General features: G+C 46.4%; 2 protein-coding genes across 4 annotated transcripts; both read right to left on the bottom strand.

Moving 5' to 3' along the window:
- Positions 1-5,278: 5,278 nt before the first annotated feature.
- On the bottom strand, positions 5,279-21,173 carry LOC105488090 (zinc finger protein 547). 2 transcript variants are annotated; one of them, XM_011751837.3, is made up of 4 exons: positions 20,967-21,173; positions 15,809-15,844; positions 12,532-12,658; positions 5,279-6,993 (listed from the first exon to the last, which is right to left on the bottom strand). In XM_011751837.3, exons 1-4 carry the CDS (start codon positions 21,171-21,173, stop codon positions 5,936-5,938), a joined length of 1,428 nt encoding a protein of 475 aa, XP_011750139.2. In that variant the 3' UTR covers positions 5,279-5,935. The 2 variants fall into 2 exon arrangements, with proteins under 2 accessions (XP_011750139.2, XP_024650629.2); XM_024794861.2 differs by lacking the exon at positions 20,967-21,173 and adding an exon at positions 19,355-19,489.
- Positions 19,321-21,099, bottom strand: LOC139360537 (trafficking protein particle complex subunit 2B). 2 transcript variants are annotated; one of them, XM_071088086.1, is made up of 2 exons: positions 20,967-21,099; positions 19,321-19,859 (listed from the first exon to the last, which is right to left on the bottom strand). In XM_071088086.1, exon 2 carries the CDS (start codon positions 19,838-19,840, stop codon positions 19,418-19,420), a length of 423 nt encoding a protein of 140 aa, XP_070944187.1. In that variant the 5' UTR covers positions 19,841-19,859; positions 20,967-21,099; the 3' UTR covers positions 19,321-19,417. The 2 variants fall into 2 exon arrangements, with proteins under 2 accessions (XP_070944187.1, XP_070944188.1); XM_071088087.1 differs by lacking the exon at positions 20,967-21,099 and adding an exon at positions 20,540-20,934.
- Positions 21,174-21,249: the final 76 nt, after the last annotated feature.

Below are 21,249 nucleotides of genomic sequence, written 5' to 3'. Positions count from 1 at the left end.
TCACAGAATTTCTGCTACCTTTCTTCTTTTTTTATTTCTTTTTTTGTTTTTTGAGACGGAATCTTGCTCTGTCACCCAGGCTGGAGTGCAACGGCGTGATCTCAGCTCACTGCAACCTCCGCCTCCCAGGTTCAAGTGATTCTCCTTCCTCAGCCTCCTGAGTAGCTGAGATTATAGATGGCTGCCACCACGCCCGGCTAAAATATATATATATATATATATATATATATATATATTATTTTTTTTTTTTTTTTCTTTTTCGTCCTGTTGACCAGGCTGGAGTGCAATGGCGTGATCTCAGCTCACTCCAACCTCCACTTCCTGGGGTAAAGCGATTCTCCTGGCTCAGCCTCCTGAGTAGCTGGGATTACAGGCATGCACCACCACGCCCAGCTAATTTTTTGTATCTTTAGTAGAGATAGGGTTTCCCCATGTTGGCCAGGCTGGTCTTGAACTCCTGACCTTGTGATCTGCCTGCCTCGGCCTCCCAAAGTGCTGGGATTAGAGGCGTGCGCCACAGCGCCTGGCCACTTCTTCTTAACTGTAAATTCTGCTGGTTGGGGGCCCTTTGTTCCAAGGAAGGAGCGGTTCCACCAGAAGTAAATATTATTTCCATTTAATTGGAGGGTGATACAGCTACTTGTTCATCTGGGGATCCTTGTGTCACTTAAGCAAAAAGGGATTGGTTTTGTGCTTTGGATGAGTCAAACTTAGTTGCTGCCATGGAATGGGAAGCATAGAGAGCTATGTCTGAAACAAGGGGATTGCTGGGGGATGTTTTGGTAAGTTCATGTTGAGAAATAAAACTAGCAACTCATCGAAGGGAGGACTTCTAAGAATCAGAAGTTTAGGTTTTGATATCTGGGGACATCCTCCAGGTTAAAAAACAAACAAAACCAAAACTCTACCCAGCTGAAGATCTGGCAGAGGCAGAGGAATGGGATGGTGCGGGGAGAGGGGAAGAGAATGAAAATTAAATCAGTTTTCAACCTAAGACCAGTTAAGAAAACAAGAAATCTCAATATTATAGATATCTTCCTTGTTTACATGTAAGAAATTGACTATAGAAATCAACAATGGCCAAGCCAAATATAAAACAGAACTCTAACCCACTCCTGCACTGACCAGCTCAGGAAGCCAACTTATTATCTACACTAACCAGATGAGGAAATATCTCTCTGTCAAGAGTTTTAAGAGGACAGATTTCTCTCAGGTCTAAAATTCTGCCTTCTTTTGTAGTGCATTACCTGATATCATTGGTTCTGGGGGTACCAGAGATTACTTTGTCCTGAGAAAGAACTTGACCTTGGTGTGCATGATGGCTGTCACAAGCAAGAGCTGCAGTGTCAGAGGCAGCTGGTGGCAGTTGTTTACAGGAACCTACTCATTTCTTTCATGTTTAGATATAAAAGGCATGGTCTAAACACTTAGAAAAATGTCTTTACATCAACGTGCTCTATCCAAGTATTGTGCAGCCCAGCGCCATGATGTTTACTATGTGTTTTTGGTGAAGAAGCTTATATTTAAAAAATGAAGATGTGGTTTTTGCTAAAGAAAAAGTAATTCTGGGCCGGGCGCAGTGGCTCACGCCTGTAATCCCAGCACTTTGGGAGGCAGAGGCAGGCAGATCACTTGAGGTCAGGAGTTCGAGACGAGCCTGGCCAACTTGGTGAAACCCCCGTCTCTCCTAAAAACAAAACAAAACAAAAAACAAACAAACAAACAAACAAAAAACGGCCGGGCGCGGTGGCTCAAGCCTGTAATCCCAGCACTTTGAGAGGCCGAGATGGGCGGATCACGAGGTCAGGAGATCGAGACCATCCTGGCTAACCCGGTGAAACCCCATCTCTACTAAAAAAAAACAAAAAAATAGCCGGGCGAGGTGGCGGCGCCTGTAGTCCCAGCTACTCGGGAGGCTGAGGCAGGAGAATGATGTAAACCCAGGAGGCGGAGCTTGCAGTGAGCTGAGATCATGCCACTGCACTCCAGCGTGGGCGACAGAGTGAGACTCCGTCTCAAAAAAAAAAAAAAAAAAAAAACCCACAAAACTTAGTCGGGCGTGGTAGTAGGTGCCTTAATCCCAGTTACTTGGGAGGCAGAGGCAGGAGAATTGTGTGAACCCTGAGGCAGAGGTTATAGTGAGCCTAGATCAAGCCATCTTTGCACTCAATCCTGGGAGACAAGAGTGAGACTTCTCTCAAAAAAAACCCCAAAAAGCCAAAAAAACACAAAGGGATTATTTCAGGTTTAGGGGTTATGTAAAGGTCATTTCAAAATGAAAGGAAAATAATGTAGACAAAAGTAAATAGATCTCGGACTGGGCATAGTGGCTCAAGCCTATAATTTTCAGAACTTTGGGAGGCCAAGGTGGGTGAATCACTTGAGGCCAGTAGTTTGAGACCAGCCTGGCCAACATGGAGAAACCCCATCTCTACTTATAGAAAACTTAGCGAGGCGTGGTGGTGTGTGCCTGTAATCCCAGCTACATGGGGGCTGCGGTAGGAGAATCACTTGAACCTGGGAGGTGGAGGTTGCAGTGAGCCAAGATCACACCACTCAAAAAAAGAAAAGTAGAAGTTCACTTTCTATTTTGAACACAATTTTCATATATTAATAAGAGATAATAAAGTTTTTTGTTTAACTTTTGAATAATTCTCTATTTAAAAATGGGTGGAGGATGAAAAACCTTTGACTCCTTGGTGGCCATGTGGCTGGCTGTGCTCAGTTACTAAAGGTAAAAGTTACTATGAAATTTAGAGGTGGATCCAACTCCCAGGGAGTTGGCACACTGGATGCATAAGAAAATGCAAACTAATAGGCAAAAAGCAAAATATTCAATCTCTGGTTCACTGGATGCATAAGAAAATGCGAGCTAATAAGCCAAAAGCAAATTATTCAATCCTTTGTTATCTATAATAGCTAAAAAAAAATAATAATAATAGAGAGTGCTGGGTCCAGACTTGATGCTAGATCAAGCTTAGATTTCTGTCCATCTGAATGAAAGCCACCAGCCAGCCTAAAAGCCACCCCCACCAAGGGCAGAATCATTTAGGGACAACAGAAAATGCCTCTGAGACCTATGGCTACCAAGAAGGTAGTCAATGTGGGGAAGAGCAAAACCAAGTAACTATTCAAACCAGAGAGTATAATGTGAAGAAACTGTTTCACTTTTATAGATTGAAATAGTTTCCTGAGGAACCAGTACGAAAATGGATTGTGAGAGTAACTAATTAAGGGACAGCATCTTTGGTTTTATTTATTTATTTAATTTTATTTTTGAGATGGAGTCTCGCTCTGTCGCCCAGGCTGGAGTACAGTGGCGCGATTTCGGCTCACTGCAAGCTCCGCCTCCTGGGTTCAGGCCATTCTCCTGCCTCAGGCTCCCGAGTAGCTGGGACTACAGGCGCCCGCCACCGCGCCGGGCTAATTTTTGTATTTTTAGTAGAGACGGGGTTTCACTGTGTTAGCCAGGATGGTCTCGATCTCCTGACCTCGTGATCTGCCTGCCTCGGCCTCCCAAAGTGCTGGGATTACAGGCCTGAGCCACCGCGCCTGGCTGCATCTTTGGTTGTAAATGCTGCTGGATGGAAGAGCACATTTGGGTTGATGCAGAACCTGAAACCACCTTTGCAGAACTATGAATAATGACAGAAATCTAACATGACTGTCTTGCTTCTAACCTCACAGGCTCAATTTTTATTTTTTATTTTTTTCTGATTTTAGCTCAGATTCACATAAGGAGCACACGGAGATCCCTCGCAGGCACAGTTCACAATAGCGCCCCTTGCTGTTTATGTGGCTCTATGACATGACACAGAACCTGGCTTACTCTAGAAAAATTAGATGCAATAACTTTGACAATAGAATAGTCAAAGAGAGAACCCAAATAAAATTCCCCAAATCCCATTTAACAGAGATCCTCAACCCCCAAGCCACAGACTGTACCAGTCCGTGGCCTGTCAGGAAGTAGGCCTCCGCACAGCAGGAGCGAGCATTCCTGCTCATCTCCACCTCCTGATCAGCGGCAGCATTAGACATAGGAGCGCACACCCTATTCTGAACTGTGCATGCGAGGGACCTAGGTGTGGGCCTTATGTGAATCTAACTAATGCCTGATGATCTTAGGTGGAAGAGTTTCATTCCAAAACCATCCACGGAAAAATGGCCTCCCATGAAACCAGTTCCTGGTGCCAAAAACGTTGGGGACTGCTGCCATGTAAGATCATTTAGAATTTTGCATAATTTTCAAAATGACACAACCCCTGGCAGGTTCTATGGCTTTGGCATCTAAGCTATTCTATCTGTTGCCTAGAACCCATTAAGAGGAATGGTCAGCGGCATGCACACCCCATGACAGGTACACACCTGGAAAGCAGCAGTGAGAGCACAGTCGTTGGGACTGGATGGCCTGGGTGGAGGGCAGGTCCACAGGGAAACTGCTGTTATTTTGGGACCTTAAGATCCTTTAAAGTGTATTCTTACCATGAGGTATTCTCACACAAGATAATATGCCACTAAATATCTACATAGATTGGGGTAGAAACGGATCCAAGGGCTACAGAATGCAATTGGTATTTTGCAAATATTTCTATTTTATATCAAAGATGACAAGCTATTTCCTGGTTGTAAACATTGGGAAAAATTAACAAAATGAAAAGGTTCACAGGATAGAACATAGAAACAAGGGGTATTTACAGAATATCTGCATTGTACTAGAAATGGGATAGGGCAGTTCTCAAAATGTAGTCCCTGCATCAGCAACAACAAAATCACCTAGAAACTTGTTAGAAATGTTGCCTTCTATGGATTAGAATGAGGACAAATCACAACTTTTGTGAAATGCTAGGAATGTAAAACGGTACAAGTTTTATGGAAAAGTTTCTCAGTTCATCAGAGAATTCAAGTTAGAATTACCACAGGATCCAGCGGTTCCACTTTTTTGGGTATACCCAATAAGAACTGAAAGCAGGGACTCGAAGAGATATTTGTGCCCTTATGCTTGTAGGGACAACATTCACAATAGCCAGAGGTAGAAGTAACCCAAGTGTCCATGAATAGATGTCATAAATAAAGGAAATGTGGCAAATGCCAATAATGAAATATTGCTCAGCCTTAAAATTTCTGACACATGCTAAAACATGGCTGAAATTTGGGGATATTATCCTAAGTGAAAAAAAAAATAATGAAAAACACTCTAAGATTCTTCTTCTGTAAAGTACCAAGAATAGTCAGATTCATAATGACTTTAGCATGGTGGTCGCCAAGGACTGAAGAAATGTGGGAATGAGTTGTTATTTAATGGTTATAGAGTTTCATTTTACAAGATAAAGAGTTCAGGATATTATTTGCACAACAATGTGAATGTACTTCAAGTATTAAACAGGACAACAGTTAAGATGGCAAACTTGATGTGGCACGTACTTTACCATTGTTTTTTAAAAAAACATATGATACTAGTTCTCATTGCTAAATCAGAGATTTCTGGGTGTTGTTCATTATCTTGGCTACATTCAAGGCATATATGTGGCCCTTCTCCAGTGTGAACTACCGGTGTCTAAGTAGTGCGAAGTAGTAGCAAAATAATGTCACACATTTGCTGTACTCAGAAGACTTTCACTAGTGTGGATATTCTGAAGCCCAGTAAGTACAATCTTCCATGTTGAATCTTTACCACTTTCTACTTTATTGAAAAGACTCTTCTTCAGTGTAAACTCTCCTATGTCTAATGAGAGTCAAACCAAAATAATGTCCCAAGTTTGCTGAACACACATTTCTGCAGTGTGAATTATCTGATACATAGCGATTGGAGAACTGTACCTACATAATTACCCACATTCATGGCACTCAGTCCTTCTCCAGTGTGTACTGCCTGTTGTCCAGCCACAATATGTTGGCGACTGAAGGCTTTCCCACATCCACTGCATTCATAAGGGCCTTATCCAGTGTGGACTTTCTGATGTCTGAGAAGTGTGGAGTTATACCTAAAGAATTTCCCACATTCACTGCACTGCTTTGCTGCAGCGTGAACTGTCTGATGACAAATGAGGTGGGACTTTGTAAGGAAGGCTTTCCCACATTCACCGCATTCATAAGGCCGTTCTCCAGTGTGAACTCTTTGGTGCTGAATGAGGACAGATTTCAAGCTAAAGAATTTCCCACATTCGTTGCACTCATAAGGCCTTTCTCCAGTGTGAACTCTCTGATGTCTACTGAGTGTAGACCTCTCCATAAAGAACTTCCCACATTCACTGCAACCATAAGACCTTTTTCCTGTATGAATTCTGTAATGCCTAAAGAGGTTTGAGTTGCACTTAAAGAACTTCCCACATTCACTGCAACCATAAGGCCTCTTTCCAGTGTGAACCCTCTGATGTGTAATGAGTGTGGAACTCCACATAAACAATTTCCCACATTCGCTGCACTCATAAGGCCTTTCTCCAGAGTGGATTGTCTGGTGACGAACAAGGTGAGACTTACAAAGAAAGGCCTTCCCACATTCATTGCACTCATAAGGCCTTTCTCCAGTGTGAGTTCTCTGATGTCTATTGAGTGTGGACCTTTCCATGAACAATATCCCACATTTGCTGCACTTATAAGGTCTTTCTCCCATGTGGACTTTCTGATGGTCAGCAAGTTTATGTCTGTGGCTAAAGGCTTTCCCACATTCACTGCACAAGAAGGTCTTCCCTGCCATGTGAACGCTGTGGTTCTTCACAAATGTCGGTCTTCCTCCATCCCCTCTGGAAAGTCTCTCTCTAATCTGCTCCTTTCGGTGCTGGTGAAGATGTGCTGGACACGTGTACAGTCCCCGCTCGGGGTGTGATCCGTCATGCTCAGCCAGACGCAGAATGTCCTTCAGAAGTGAGCTACATGTCTCACACAGTTGCGTCTTCTGGGTAGATAGACAGGGTTTTGGAGCCATGACCTGTGACACTCCTACGGAAACACCTGGCTCTAAAGGTGCCTCCTCATCCTCAGCTCCATGGCAACAACCTGTAAGAATAAAAATGCTGGTGAGGTGCATGTTGACTGTGATGAGCGGAGGCAACCCCATCACAAATGTCAGTCAGACACCCCATGAAAATGATCATGGAATTGGTGACAGGCATGAACCCTGGTACTGTGGCAGGCCAGGTCTCCCTAACAGCTGAGCAGGCAGGCTTCCATGACAACGGTTTCAGCACTGACTGGTTAAGTTGATTAAAGGCTGATAGTGCCAGTGTTCTCATGCACAGGCTGGAGGGTAACAAAAGTCCACCAAGAGTTTTGCCTAGGCCTTTCCTGGGCCTTGAAGGACGACAAGATCACGAAGGAATTCTTAACAGGACCCGTTTAGGATTAAATACGTTTTAAATATGTTTTATTGGAGGTCTGAAGAAACTCCCCAGGCCTCTGTGAATAAGTTTATTGGGGTTCTAAAGAAACTCCCCAAACCTCCATGATTTAGAAGGAGACAAGGGTAATCACTCCAGCACCTGGACCCATTTAGATGAAGTAAATTTACTGAGGCTCCAGAGGAAGGTCTTCAAGACTCAGATCTTGGTTATAGAGAAGTTAATCACTTACATCTTTAGAAGAATGCACACTTACATGTAGACAAATAGCTTAGAAGGTATATAAGCTCTGGAAAACTTTGTGCTTTTGAGTTGGTCTGGCAATAATTTTTTTTTTTTTTTTTTGAGACGGAGTCTCGCTCTGTCGCCGGGGCTGGAGCGCAGTGGCCGGATCTCAGCTCACTGCAAGCTCCGCCTCCCGGGTTTACGCCATTCTCCTGCCTCAGCCTCCTGTGTAGCTGGGACTACAGGCGCCCGCCACCTCGCCCGGCTAGTTTTTTGTATTTTTTTAGTAGAGACGGGGTTTCACCGTGTTCGCCAGGATGGTCTCGATCTCCTGACCTCGTGATCCGCCCATCTCGGCCTCCCAAAGTGCTGGGATTACAGGCTTGAGCCACCGCGCCCGGCCGGTCTGGCAATAATTTCCAGGCCTTCTCCCTGTAACTGGTTACAGAAATAAAAACTCTATTTTCCCAGTTCATCTGCATCTCATTATTGGGCTGCGAGAATAAGCAGCCCCACCCTCGGTTTGGTGTGGGAACAATACGGTTAGGCGTTGTGTCCCCACCCAGATCTCATCTTGAATTGTAATCTCCATAACCCCCACGTGTCAAGGGTGGGACCAGGTGAAACTAACTGGATCATGGGGACGGTTCCCCCAGGCTGTTCTCATGATCGTGAGTTCTCCTGAGATCTGATGGGTTTTATTTATTTATTTATTTTGAGACTGTGTCTTGCTCTGCCGCCCAGGTTGGAGTGCAGTGGCACGATCTCTGCTAACTGCAACCTCTACCTCCTGGATTCCAGTGATCCTCCTGCCTCAGCTTCCTCAGTAGCTGGGATTACAGGCGTGTGCCACCACACCCAGCTAATTATTGTATTTTTAGTAGAGACGGGGTTTCACCATGTTTGCCAGGCTCGTCTCGAACTGCTGACCTCAGGTGATCCACCGTCCTTGGCCTCCCAAAGTGCTGGGATTACAGGCGTGTGCCACAGCGCCCACACGATCTAATGGTTTTATAAGCATCTTGCATTTCCCCTGCTTGCACTCACTCCATCCTTCCATCCTGTGAAGAAGGTGCCTGCTTCTCCTTCGCCTTCTACCATGATGGTAAATCTCCTGAGACCTCCCAACCATGCAGAACTGTGAGTCAATTCAACCTCTTTCCTTTATAAATTACCCAAGCTCAGGTATTTCTTTTTTTTTTTTTGAGATGAACTCTCATTCTTTCCCCCAGGCTGGAGTGCAGTGGTGTGATCTCAGCTCACCGCAACCTCCGCTTCCTGGGTTCAAGCAATTCTCCTGTCTCAGCCTCCCAACTAGCTGGGATAACAGGTATGAGCCACCATGCCCGGCTAATTTTTGTTGTTGTTGTTATTTTTAGTAGAGACAGGGTTTCGCCATGTTGGCCAGTCTGGTCTCAAACTCCTGACCTCAAGTGACCCGTCCACCTTAGCCTCCCAAGGTGCTGGGATTATAGGCGTGAGCCACCAACCCTGGCCAAATATTGGATATTTCTTTCTTTTGAGACAGAATTTTGCTCTGTCACCCAGGCTGGAGTGCAGTGGTGCGATCTCAGCTCACTGCAACCTCCACTTCCTCGGTTCAAGTGATTCTCCTGCCTCAGCCTGCCGAGTAGCTAGGATTACAGGCACCTGCCACCATACCCAGCTAAGTTTTGTATTTTTAGTACAGATGGGGTTTCACCATATTGGCCAGGCTGGTCTCAAACTCCTGACTTCAGGTGATCCACCTACCTCAGCCTCCCAAAGTGCTGGGATTACAGGAGTGAGTGAGCCACCACACCCAGCCAGGGTATTTCTTAATAGCAGTGTGAGAACGGACAAATGTAGTAACCTGGTACCGAGGTAGTGAAATACTGCTGTAAGGATACCTGAAAATGTGGAAGTGACTTTGGAACTGGGTAACAGGCAGAGGTTGGAACAGTTTGGAGGGCTCAGAAGAAGACAGGAAAATGTGGGGAAGTTTGGAACTTCCTAGAGACTTGATGAATGGCTTTGATCAAAATGCTGATTTAGCACTATGGGCCATGAAGTCCAGGCTGTGGTGGTCTTCGACAGAGATGAGGAACTTGTTCGGAACTGGAGTAAAGGTGACTCTTGCTATCCTTTAGCAAAGAGACGGGCGGCATCTTGCCCCTGCCCTAGATATCTGTGGAACTTTGAATTTGAGAGAGATGATTTAGGGTATCTGGCAGAACAAATGTCTAGTGCTAAAGTGTTCAAGAGGAAGCAAAGCAGAAAAGTTTGGAAATTTTGCAGCCTGACTATGCAATAGAAAAGAAAAACCCATTTTCTGGGGAGAAATTCAAGGCTGCTGCAGAAATTTGCATAAGTAACGAGGAGCCAAATGTTAATCACCAAGATGATGGGGAAAATGTTTCCAACACCTGTCAGAGACCTTCCTGGCAGCCCCTCCCATCATAGGCCCAGAGGCCTAGGAGGGAAAAATGGTTTCATGGGTCTGGCCCAGACTGTTTAGTGCAGCCTCAGGACATGGAGCCCTGCCTCCCAGCTGCTGGCCCTAGGTCCCCCTGTTCTATGCAGCCTTGGGACATGGTGCCCTGCATTCCAGCTGCTTCAGCTCCAGCCATGGCTAAAAGGGGCAAGGTACAGCTCCAGCCATTGCTTCAGAGGGTATAAGCCCCAAGCCTTGGTGGCTTGCACATGGTGTTGGGCCTGTGGGTGCACAGAAGTCATGAATTGATATTTGGGAAGGAACCTCCACCTAGATTTCAGAGGATGTATGGAAATGCCAGATGTCCAGGCAGAGGTTTGCGGCAGGGGTGGAACTCATGGAGAACCTCTGCTAGGGCACTGCAGGAAGGGTTATGTGGGGTCAGAGCCCCCACACAGACTCCCTACTGGGGCACTACCTAATGGAGCTATAAGAAGAGGGCCACTGTCCTCCGGCCCCCAGAATGGTAGATCCACCAACAGCTTGCACCGTGTGCCTGAAAAAGCCGGAGACACTCAATGCCAGCCCATGAAAGCAGTTGAGAGGGGGTCTATACCCTGCAAAGCCACAAGGGCAGAGTTGCCCAAGACAGTGGGAGGGAGCCCACCTACTGCATCAGTGTGCCCCGGATGTGAGAGATGGGAGTCAAAGGATATAATATCAGAGCATTAAAATTTAATGATTGCCTCGCTGGGTTTTGGACTTGCATGGGGCCTGTAGACCTTGTTTTGGCCAATTTCTTCCATTAGGAATAGGTACATTTATCCAATGCCTGTATCCTCATTATATCTTGGAAGTAACTAAACTTGCTTTTTGACTTTACAGGCTTATAGGCAGAAGGGACTTGCCTTGTCTCAGATGAGACTTTGGACTTGGACTTTTGGGTTAATGCTGGAATGAATTAAGACTTTGGGGGACTGTTAGGAAGGCAGGATTGGTGTTGAAATGTGAAAGGGACATAAAATTTGGGAGGGGCCGGGGTGGAATAATATGGTTAGGCTCTGTGTCCCCACCCAAATCTCATCTTGAATTGTAATGCCAGTAATTCCCATGTGTCAAGCATGGGACCAGGTGGACATAACTCAATCATGAGAACAGTTTCCCCCACGCTGTTCTCACGAAACTGAGTAAATTCTCATGAAATTTGCTGGTTTTATGTGTCTGGCATTTCCCCTGCTTGGATTCATTTGTCTTGCCACCCTGTGAAGAAGATGCCTGCTTCTCCTTTGCCTTCCGCCATGAGTGTAAGTTTCCTGAGGCCTCCCCAGCAATGGGGACCTGTGAGTCAATTAACCTCTTTCCTTTAGAAATTACCCAGTCTTGGGTATTTCCCAATAGCAGAGTGAGAACGAAGTAATACAAACACGAAGGCCAATGAGAAGAAGGCCTGCTGTGCAGAGTTGGACCTGGCAAATACCCCTAATGGGAGAGCCCTGATGATAGGTAAGAACACAAGAGAGGGGTACAGTGCAGAGAGGAGAAGGAGGGTCTCCAAATCACTTCTCTGCAAATGGCCTTCCACAAGCCATGGCTGCTGGTGACTAGTGAGCAGTGTGTAGAAGGCTGTGTCTAAACCCAGAGAGATCTGACTGTGACAGAGGAGATGGCGTTCAGGGACGACTGACAAATACATGCAGACCTCACCTCAAGTACAGGTCATGCATTGGAGGGCACTGCAAAGGGAGCAGTCGAAGAGAATAGGTAACAGGTGGAAGCCAGGGATTAGAAGTCAGAGTAGAAATGACAATGCGGGAAGGAAAGGAAGAGTGAGTTGTGGCAACCGGTCTTGAACTAAACAACAGGGGTCACAGGACAGGTTCCTAGTGTGGTATGACCCAACCTGTGATATTACACCTTTTCCCAACTCCCAGGAACCAGGATCATGTCCCTCTGAGTCTCTACAGCCCTTCAGGGAGTAATATCCACCCTCTTGGGTACCAGGGCCCTCCCCATTGCTTAAGGTGACAGTCTGTGAGACCTGAAAGAGACCAGTCCTAGGGGAAAGACACAGAAAGAGACAAGCACACACCCAGAGAGACCACCTGATGATATCCCACATTCTATAATCACCAGAACTTCACAGAAGATTTCTACATCCTGCACAATCAAGCCAGTGCTTCATCAAATTAGTGATCAGGTCAGTGCCAGAAATTCCAGGAACAAGAAGGCACCAAGAAATATTGGCAAGAGCAAGGGAACAACAGAGCACAGAGGTCCCATGCATTAGATGAGAACTCAGGGCCAGAGAACTATGTCAACTTCAACATTTCTGGATCCTGAGCCCTTTCTTGCAAGCCTCGGAGCAGCAGGGGATGGGGCTGCTAGGAAAAAGGGAGCACACAGCACACAGCCCAGTCCTGACTCTCATAGAACATATGTCAGGAAACAAGGAAAAGCAGCAGCACCCACGGTCTCACTGCAGGAAACGCAGAGCCACCTTCAGGTAAAAGGAGACAACACAGCCCAACCCAGGACACTGGGCAAGTATGAAGGCCTTACCTAACGAGGACAAAAGGGCCAAATTCTCCAGCATCACATCGCGGTACAGCAACCTCTGAGCCTCATCAAGGTGCCCCCACTCCTCCTGGGAGAAATATATGGCCACATCCTCAAAGACCACACGGCCCTGCCAAATTGGGAGAGATGAATACATGAGTAGCTTCTTTTCAAGCTGTATTTACTTAAATTCTCTATTTATTTTCTACTTATATTTACCACCCATTAAACACAGGGCCAAACTAACAGCCAAATGTGTTTCCATCTCCCCTACCATCCTGGGCACATATTCTGAACCACCTCCATCTCTAACTTTCTCAAACAAGCCACTATTTCCCATGTTCTAAATCAACCCAGGGACAGGTACTGCTCAACTAGGGACAGTCCCAATAGCCCAGGTGACCTGGAATTACTAAAACTAGCCAAACTATCCTGACACCCAGCCCTGCCTTGTTTCCCTTTGAAATCCCAAGAGCATCTGTGGACTAAACTAAACTCTCCTCATGGCAATTTTTCTCCTGACCAAATCTGGCACTTCACCATGTGGCCCCGTGTAATGTGGTGTGCACCCTCCTTAGGGAAACGTAAGGAATAAATATCTTCTTTCAGTGTCATTGGCCTGTCCCTGGCATCACTCACTCACATCCATAAATGAAAGCTCCATGGGGGCCAGGCACAGTGGATCATGCCTATAATCCCAGACCTTTGGGAGGCTGAGGCGGGCAGATCACCTGAGGTCAGGAGCTAGAGACCAGCCTGGCCAACACAGTGAAATCCCGTCTCTACTAAAAATACAAAAATTAGCTGGGCATGGCAGCACAGGCCTGTAGTCCTAGCTACTTGGGAGGTTAAGGCAGAATTGCTTGAACCCAGGAGGTGCAGGTTGCAGTGAGCCAAGATCGTGCCACTGCACACCAGCCTGGGCAACAGAGCGAGACTCCATCTCAAAAAAAAAAAAAAAAGGAAAAAAAGAAAGAAAAAAAAAGAGAGAAAAAGAAAGAGAAAAAGAAAAAACCCAGTGGGTACAATCACTGCTACATTTCTCTCTCCAGGAACTCATCCCTCTCCCCTACACCTCCATTCCTTCCTCAGTCTCCTCCACACCCTCCCAGTCAGTGTGGCAGACAAACAACATCCAGGTGGCACAAGTGACTTTTCTCTCCGTATTTCCATTGGCCACCGTGTCCAGCACAGAGGAAACAGATGGAAGATAAGGTGGAAAAGGAATGTGGGCCTCCCATGGGGGATCCATCCTCTCCTGCCAGCCAGAGTCCATGGGGTCACCCAGATCTTGCCTCCCAAGACAACCAAACTCAGACTCATCCTCCTCCCTTGAGCTACCAGGGGCAGGGCCTGGGGCCTCCATTCACACTCCTCCTGCTTAAACATCAGTCTTTGGTCAGCATTCCAATCCCAGCTCTCACACCTCCACTCCCGTCAATTCCACAGACACCTCTCAGCCCACACCACAAGCATTTCCTTCACCTCCTAACAGGCCACTCTGCACATGGAAACCAGGTGGTGCACGGCAAATACGCTCAGCATCCAGTTCACTCCCAGTCCTGCCCCAGAAACCAAAGTCTCCTAGCACCGGGGGCAGCCCAAAGCCCTGCTTTGAAGGTTCCCTACATGACCCTGTTTCTCAGTTCACTGTCAGCAGCCCAAACCAACCATGTGAGGACTTCACATACTCTCAGCTGTGTCCTGCCTCTTTGGGAGGCTGAGGAGGGTGGATCATGAGGTCAGGAGATCAAGACCATCTTGGCCAACATGGTGAAACCCCATCTCTACTAAAAATACAAAAATTAGCTGGGCATGGTGGCGTGAGTCTGTCGTCCCAGCTACTCAGAAGGCTGAGGCAGAAGAATCACTTGAACCTGGGAGGCAGAGATTGCAGTGAGCTGAGATTATGCCACTGCTCTCCAGCCTGGGCCACATCTCAAAAATAAACAAACAATAGAAAAAGAACTGTGAGCCAATTAAACCTCTTTTCCTCATAAATTACCCAGTCTCAGGTAGTTCTTTGTAGCAATATGAAAATGGACTAATATAACTCCCATCCTCACCTCAATCCAACTGATGCTTAGCAACTCTCCAACCTCACCCTATTACCCCCTCATCAACCCCATCATGTCCACTCTCCTTCAGAAGCCTTTCTCACTCCTATACCCCACCATCTCACATACACTCATCCCCACAAACACTCCATTCCCTCATTTGTCTAGTGACTCCCCCCCACCACACACGTACCCAGTAAGAGACCCAGGTCTCATGCCCCATTCCAATTCTCTATCGTCAAACAGCACTGCCACCATAACCTAGAGATGCTGTCACCTAAACTGAATCCACGGCTTCATCCTGGTCCATATGACAGCCACTGTGGTGTGGACGTCTCCAACCTGAACTCCTCCACCAGGAGTCTCTGAGACATCTGTGGCCTGAACAAACACTGACTCCTCATACTCACTCTGAAAATTCCTTCTACTGCTGACTTCTCCCGTCATAGCTAATGGAGCATCTATAATTCCAAACAAAACCATGGGGCCACTCCTGATTCTCCTTCTATCCTACCTCCCCAGCTGCCTCACTCTCTACATCATAAAATGTGGGCAGCTCCAGTTCAAAACACATCCTGAAGCCAACACTACTCTTGACAAGTTACCACCAACATCCACCTAGACTGCTGCAGGAACATCCTCTCAGATCTCCCTGCCATTACCCTCATCTCCACAGTCTGTCCTCCTCAGAAGCCAAAGAAAGTTCCTTAAGCTAGGGTCCTATCACTGCCCTCTTCTGCTTCAAATCCTCCCCATCTACCACCTCCCTTAGATTAGAGACCCAGGACCTAGGCTGTCATTCCAGGCCTGATGTTCGTGTGTCTCTAGCCACCTCCCACTCTGCTCCCTATTCCTATCTGATATAACAGACACTTGCAGTTAACTAAAAATCCAGTTCAGTCTCCCCTCCAAACATTGAAACATTGTTAATCTTGTGCCCATGACACTCTGACAGATGTTACCACGTCAGTTGTCAAAAATGAGAACCACTCCATATAATCCAGGGCCATCCAGATAAGGTGTCACCATAAACTTCAAACAATCAAACAAAAATCCCAAACCTAATTTAAGGTACTAGAACTGGTGGAACCACCCACTTTTCAGACATAAGAGAGGGAAAAAGACAGAGAAAGAGTCTCAGGACACCACTTTTCTTTATATGGAGGTGCCAAAACCATCTATGAGATAACTGGTAGGTGAAAGGTAGAAAAAACTCTACTCACCTGTGCTGGGTTCATTTCTGCCATCGCCAGGGGGCCCTGAGGGAAGAGGGAAACCATGAGAAATGGGAAACCATGGGAAGATCCTACAGGCCGAGTTGGACCACCATCTCTTCTTCCTTACCCTAAAGCAAACTGATCTCAAGTTGATTGTATAAACTCAGCTTCTCAGACTTCAGCGTTGGCTCTTAGTAGCACTGTGATTCTAGAAAGAACTGAACCTGCTGGAGCTTCAGTGCTCTCATCTGTAAATAGGTTGTAAGAATGGCTCCCACCCCAGAGGACTCTTACCGGTGTCAAACACTGGTAGCTCATCATATGTATCAGCTATCATTGTTCTTGGACTAATGGTTTACTATATGTTTTCAGTGTAAATGATGTAGTAGAATTTCAAAAACTGAGATGTATGTTTTAGCTTTTAAAATTTTAGAGGATATGATACTAAAATTTTCCATGGTATGTTGATATTTATAGGCAAATTTGGGTCAAATCAATTATGTAGTATTTGCAGGAATTTAAATCAACGAATAGCTTCACTTCTAACTGCCTACCTATGTGTACACATTTAGAAGGACACTGGCTAGTGTTTATACCAATAAGTGTTTCATACTTTTTTTTTTTTTTTTTTTTTTTTGAGAGACGGAGTCTCGCTCTGTCACCCAGGCTGGAGTGCAGTGGTGCAATCTCGGCTCACTGCAAGCTCCGCCTCCCAGGTTCACGCCATTCTCCCACCTCAGCCTCCTGAGTAGCTGGGACTACAGGTACCCACCACCACGCCTGGCTAATTTTTTTGTATTTTTAATAGAGATGGGGTTTCACTGTGTTAGCCAGGATGGTCTCTATCACCTGACCTCATGATCCACCCGCCTCGGCCTCCCAAAGTGCTGGGATTACAGGCTTGAGCCACCGCGCCCGGCCTCATACATTCTTAATGAGTTGTAGGGAGGGGCTGAGCAGGTCGGTCAGCTACTGGTCCACTCTGCAACCAGGCCTGCCTGTTATATAAGGCTCTGAGGGGAGCTTGCTGGGAGACCTTGACTGGGGCAGATCATCCAATCTTGCCTTGATATGTGGAGAAGGGGAAAACGCAGTGCTCTAGTTTAGAACCCAGCTGCTCCACTAGCCTGGATAACTTTTTTCTTTTCCTACAAAGAGTGGCCCTGAGGGTCAGTCAAGCCTATAGGTGCAGAATATAAACCATCTGAAACTTTAGTCTCCATCCCAAGCCCATTCCTTATTCCATCCATGCCTCCCTTTTTCTTTTTTTTTTTTTTTTTTTTGAGACGGAGTCTTGCTCTGTCACCCAGGCTGGAGTGCAGTGGCCGGATCTCAGCTCACTGCAAGACTGCAAGCTCCTCCTCTCGGGTTCACCCATTCTCCTGCCTCAGCCTCCCGAGTAGCTGGGACTACAGGCACCCGCCACTTCGCCCGGCTAGTTTTTTTTTTTGTATTTTTTAGTAGAGACGGGGTTTCACCGTGTTAGCCAGGATGGTCTCAATCTCCTGACCTCATGATCCGCCCGTCTCGGACTCCCAAAGTGCTGGGATTACAGGCTTGAGCCACCGCGCCCGGCCTATGCCTCCCTTTTTCTAGGCAGAGGACAAAATCCTTCCTATGGCAGGTCTGTGCCTTTCTAAAGTAAGTGTCCAGCTTATGGCTCCACCTATGGTCTGAACCCCAAGTATCAGCTCTCTCCTCCCTCACCACATAGCTCACAGGCAATGATCTTCAGACCTCCCTACCAAATTGGATCCTCAGGACCCAGTTCAATCTACACCCTCTATTCTTTTTTTTTTTTTTTTTCTTGAACAAACATCTTTATTTAAGAAATCAAATAGGGTGAAAATGATGGTAGCAATTTTACACAAGGATACAAGACAAAGCTTAGAATTACTTGCTCAAAAGTTATTCAGAATGGAACAAAAGTGTTCAAGTGCTCCCAATTAGCACAGGTTGTATTACTTGCTTTTCAATGGACATTTACCATTTTACAGTAAGATCTACTTATCATAGGAACACAGACACAATTCCCAGCCCCCTCTGATGTATTGCCTAAAAGACTGAGTACAAATGTTAATGTAATCCAAGCTTTTCTTTGACAACAATCCTAAAAATTGCCTTACAACTTTTACAAGTACGGGTATCAACAGTTTACTGTCTGAGGGAAAGGAAATAAAAGAATATAAAGTGACAGAAGCAACACACTTCACTGTGGCCTGGAACTGCTCCCAGCCTCCTATGTTACAAACATGATTCAGGTTCTCACATTATAGCAGGATCACTATTCCTACCCTCTGGCAGAAGCAAACATGTGACACATAGCACTGCACAAGTGTTTCTTTGGCTTCTTGAGTAGTGCTGTGTATACTGCCTATACATTTGTATAACATCTCTAAATGCATAACGTCCACATATGTGCTAACATATTTCACTCCCAACTGCAGAATATTTTAGTTTTAAATCTAGCTACCCAATCTTGACTATGACATTTGTTTTGGATTGTTACATTAAGATCAACCTATCTGGGCTGGGTATGGTGGCTCACACCTGTAATCCCAGCACTTTGGGAGGCTGAGGCAGGAGAATCACTTGAAGTTAGAAGCGGAGGTTGTAGTGAGCCAAGTGCCATTGCACTCCAGCCTGGACAACAGAGCGAAACTCCATCTCAGAAAAAAACAAAAGATCAACCTATCTGAATCGGGAAAGTCAAAAGCTTATTCCCAGCCAGGAACAGTGGCTCACGCCTGTAATCCCAGCACTCTGGAAGACTGAGGTGGGCAGATAACCTGAGTTCAGGAGTTCAAGACCAGCCCGGCCAAAATGGTGAAACCCCGTCTTTACTAAGAATACAAAAATTAGCCAGGCATATGGCTGTAATGCCAGCTACTTGGGAAGAAGGAGAATTGCTTGAACCCGGGAGGCAGAGGCTGCAGTGAGCCAAGATCGTGCCACTGCACTCCAGCCTGCATGACAGGAGCAAGACTATCTTAAAAAAAAAAAAAAAAAAAAAAGGAAAGAAAAGCTTATTCCCAATTTTTAAGTAAAAATATTTCATGGCCAGGCGCGAGTAATCCCAGCACTTTGGGAGGCCAAGGCAGGCAGATCACGAGGTCAGGAGTTCAAGACCAGCCTGACCAACATGGTGAAACCCCGTCTCTACTAAAAGTATAAAAAAAAATTAGCCAGGCATGGTGGCAGGAGCCCATAATCTCAGCTACTCAGGAGGCTGAGGCAGAAGAATTGCTTGAACCCAGGAGGTGGAGGGTGCAGTGAGCTGAGATCGTGCCACTGCACTCCAGCCCGGGCAACAAGAGCGAAACTCCTTCTCAAAAAAAAAAAAAAAAAAAAGAAAAGAAAAAGAAAAAAAGTCATTATTATTGATAACGAGCTCTTTATAAATAACACTGTTCACAAGGGAATACCAATTGATCTACTGATATGTGACATGAGACAGAATGTACTATTTTTAAATATAAAAGGAATTTCATTAAGTTTAGATAAGTTGAGAATACACAAAAGTTTTCCAAGCTATTTAATCAAGTAACTTACAATGTACACATTCCTGAGTATACACCACTCTGGTGGTATCATTTATTTTGGAATTTTCTGCATTCAGCTTAAAAGGTGTTTCTTCCCAAGAAACTGAACTTTTCTGTCAAATGCACTTGATCGAATAGGAGAATTGGGTTCATAAAATGGATTCATTGAAAACTTTATATATAAATCATAAACATCAGTAAAGAAGTTCTTTATTCCATCTTCTTGTCTTATGTCATGAAGCATAATAAACCTCATATGCCCCGCGGTGACAAATGCTGACACAAACCACTCGTTGAACTTGTCCACAGTTTTCAAGTACATGTTGTTCGACAGCCACATGTTCTCATCTACGAGGTCGAGAGCAGCATGAGCTATGAACTGGTTCAGATGACGATGGTCGTCTTTGGATTCTGCCTTCCCAGCTGGCAAAAACTCCATTTCAAAAACTGGATTATCATGGTGACCAACAATTACAAAGTAGAAGCTCCCAGACATGGTCTTCAATATATGGCTCCTGCAGCGGGAGGCCGACAACGGAAACGCAATGTCAGTTTCCGCGGAAAAGACCCGTGCTCTGCACCTTTTTTGACACAGAGTCTTGCTCTGTCGCCCAGGCTGGAGTGCAGTGGCGCGATCTTGGCTCACTGCAACCTCCACCTCCCGGGTTCAAGCAATTCTCCTGCCTCAACCTCCCGAGTAGCTGGGATGACAGGCGCACGCCACCACGCCTGGCTAGTTTTTGTGTTTTTAGTAGAGATGGGGTTTCACCATGTTGGTCAGGCTGGTCTTGAACGCCTGACCTCGTGATCCGCCCGCCTCAGCCTCCCAAAGTGCTGGGATTACCAGCGGGAGACACCGCGCCCGGCCACCCTCTATTCTTTTGAAGAAACTACACCAGCTCTCTTCTGTAGACTCCAGACCTTTCTGTCCCCCTACCCATGTGACATTTTCCACTTGAGACGCCTGAGAATGACACTGGCCAAACTGCAACCCATGATCTTCTCCATGAAACCTACTCCTCATGCTGCTGATTTCCCCAACTTCATTCTTTCAGATGTTCAGGCAAAATAGAAAAAAAAAAAATGGCCCCTCACTCCCTATTTTTGCTCACAGACACATCTGATACAGCAGGGAAACCTGTTGGCTCTATCTTCCAGGTCTATCCAGAATCCCATCACATCTCCCTTCTTCTACCATGGCTCTGGTGCAGTCTCTGGGATCCACTGCAGTGGCCTCTTCTCGGTCTCTCTGTGTCAATTCCCCACCCTGCTCGTTCTAACTCTGTACCTGCCCCTCCGACTGGTCCTCCCCTGACAACCTTCCATGGTTACTGGCTGCTCAGGTTGCCATTCCAAGAGAGAATTCACAAAACCCTCTTTCCCGCAGAAACAACACACACTCCGGGCTCCCCGACGCGGCCCACTCGGCAGCGCCTCCATGCCCTGAACCTGAGGTTCCCGAAGGGGAGCTCTGGGGCTGCATCAAACCAGCTGATACGGGGACCCCACACAGGAACGCCACCCTCTTCGGGACAAGGGGCCTGACCGGCAGGGCCCCTTCTGTGGGCTTCAGCACTGGAAGGAGGAGTCGAGCGGAGTTGGGCCTGGGATGGGGCACCCACCTTAGGTTCTTCGGCGCGGACTCCGCCAGCCCAGCCAGGGAAGAGAGGGGCGGGAGCGACAAAGGCAAGACAACGACACCGCCGTCCCCAGTCCTTATCAGCTGAGCCTCTGCCACTGTCAGTTGTGCCTGTGTCACTACCGCCTCTGCGCGGAGGGAACCCAGCCGCTTCTCGCGCTTTTCCGCTCCGTCGCTTCGGTGACGTCATAGAGCGCCAAAGGCCGGAGCTAGTGAAAACACCAGAGAGAACCAAATCAACTACCGCGGAGGACGCCGGAAGTCCC

Source organism: Macaca nemestrina, chromosome 20 (genome assembly GCF_043159975.1).
Source record: "Macaca nemestrina isolate mMacNem1 chromosome 20, mMacNem.hap1, whole genome shotgun sequence".
Taxonomy (NCBI): Eukaryota; Metazoa; Chordata; class Mammalia; order Primates; family Cercopithecidae; genus Macaca; species Macaca nemestrina.
This window is presented reverse-complemented; position numbering and strand designations above follow the sequence as displayed.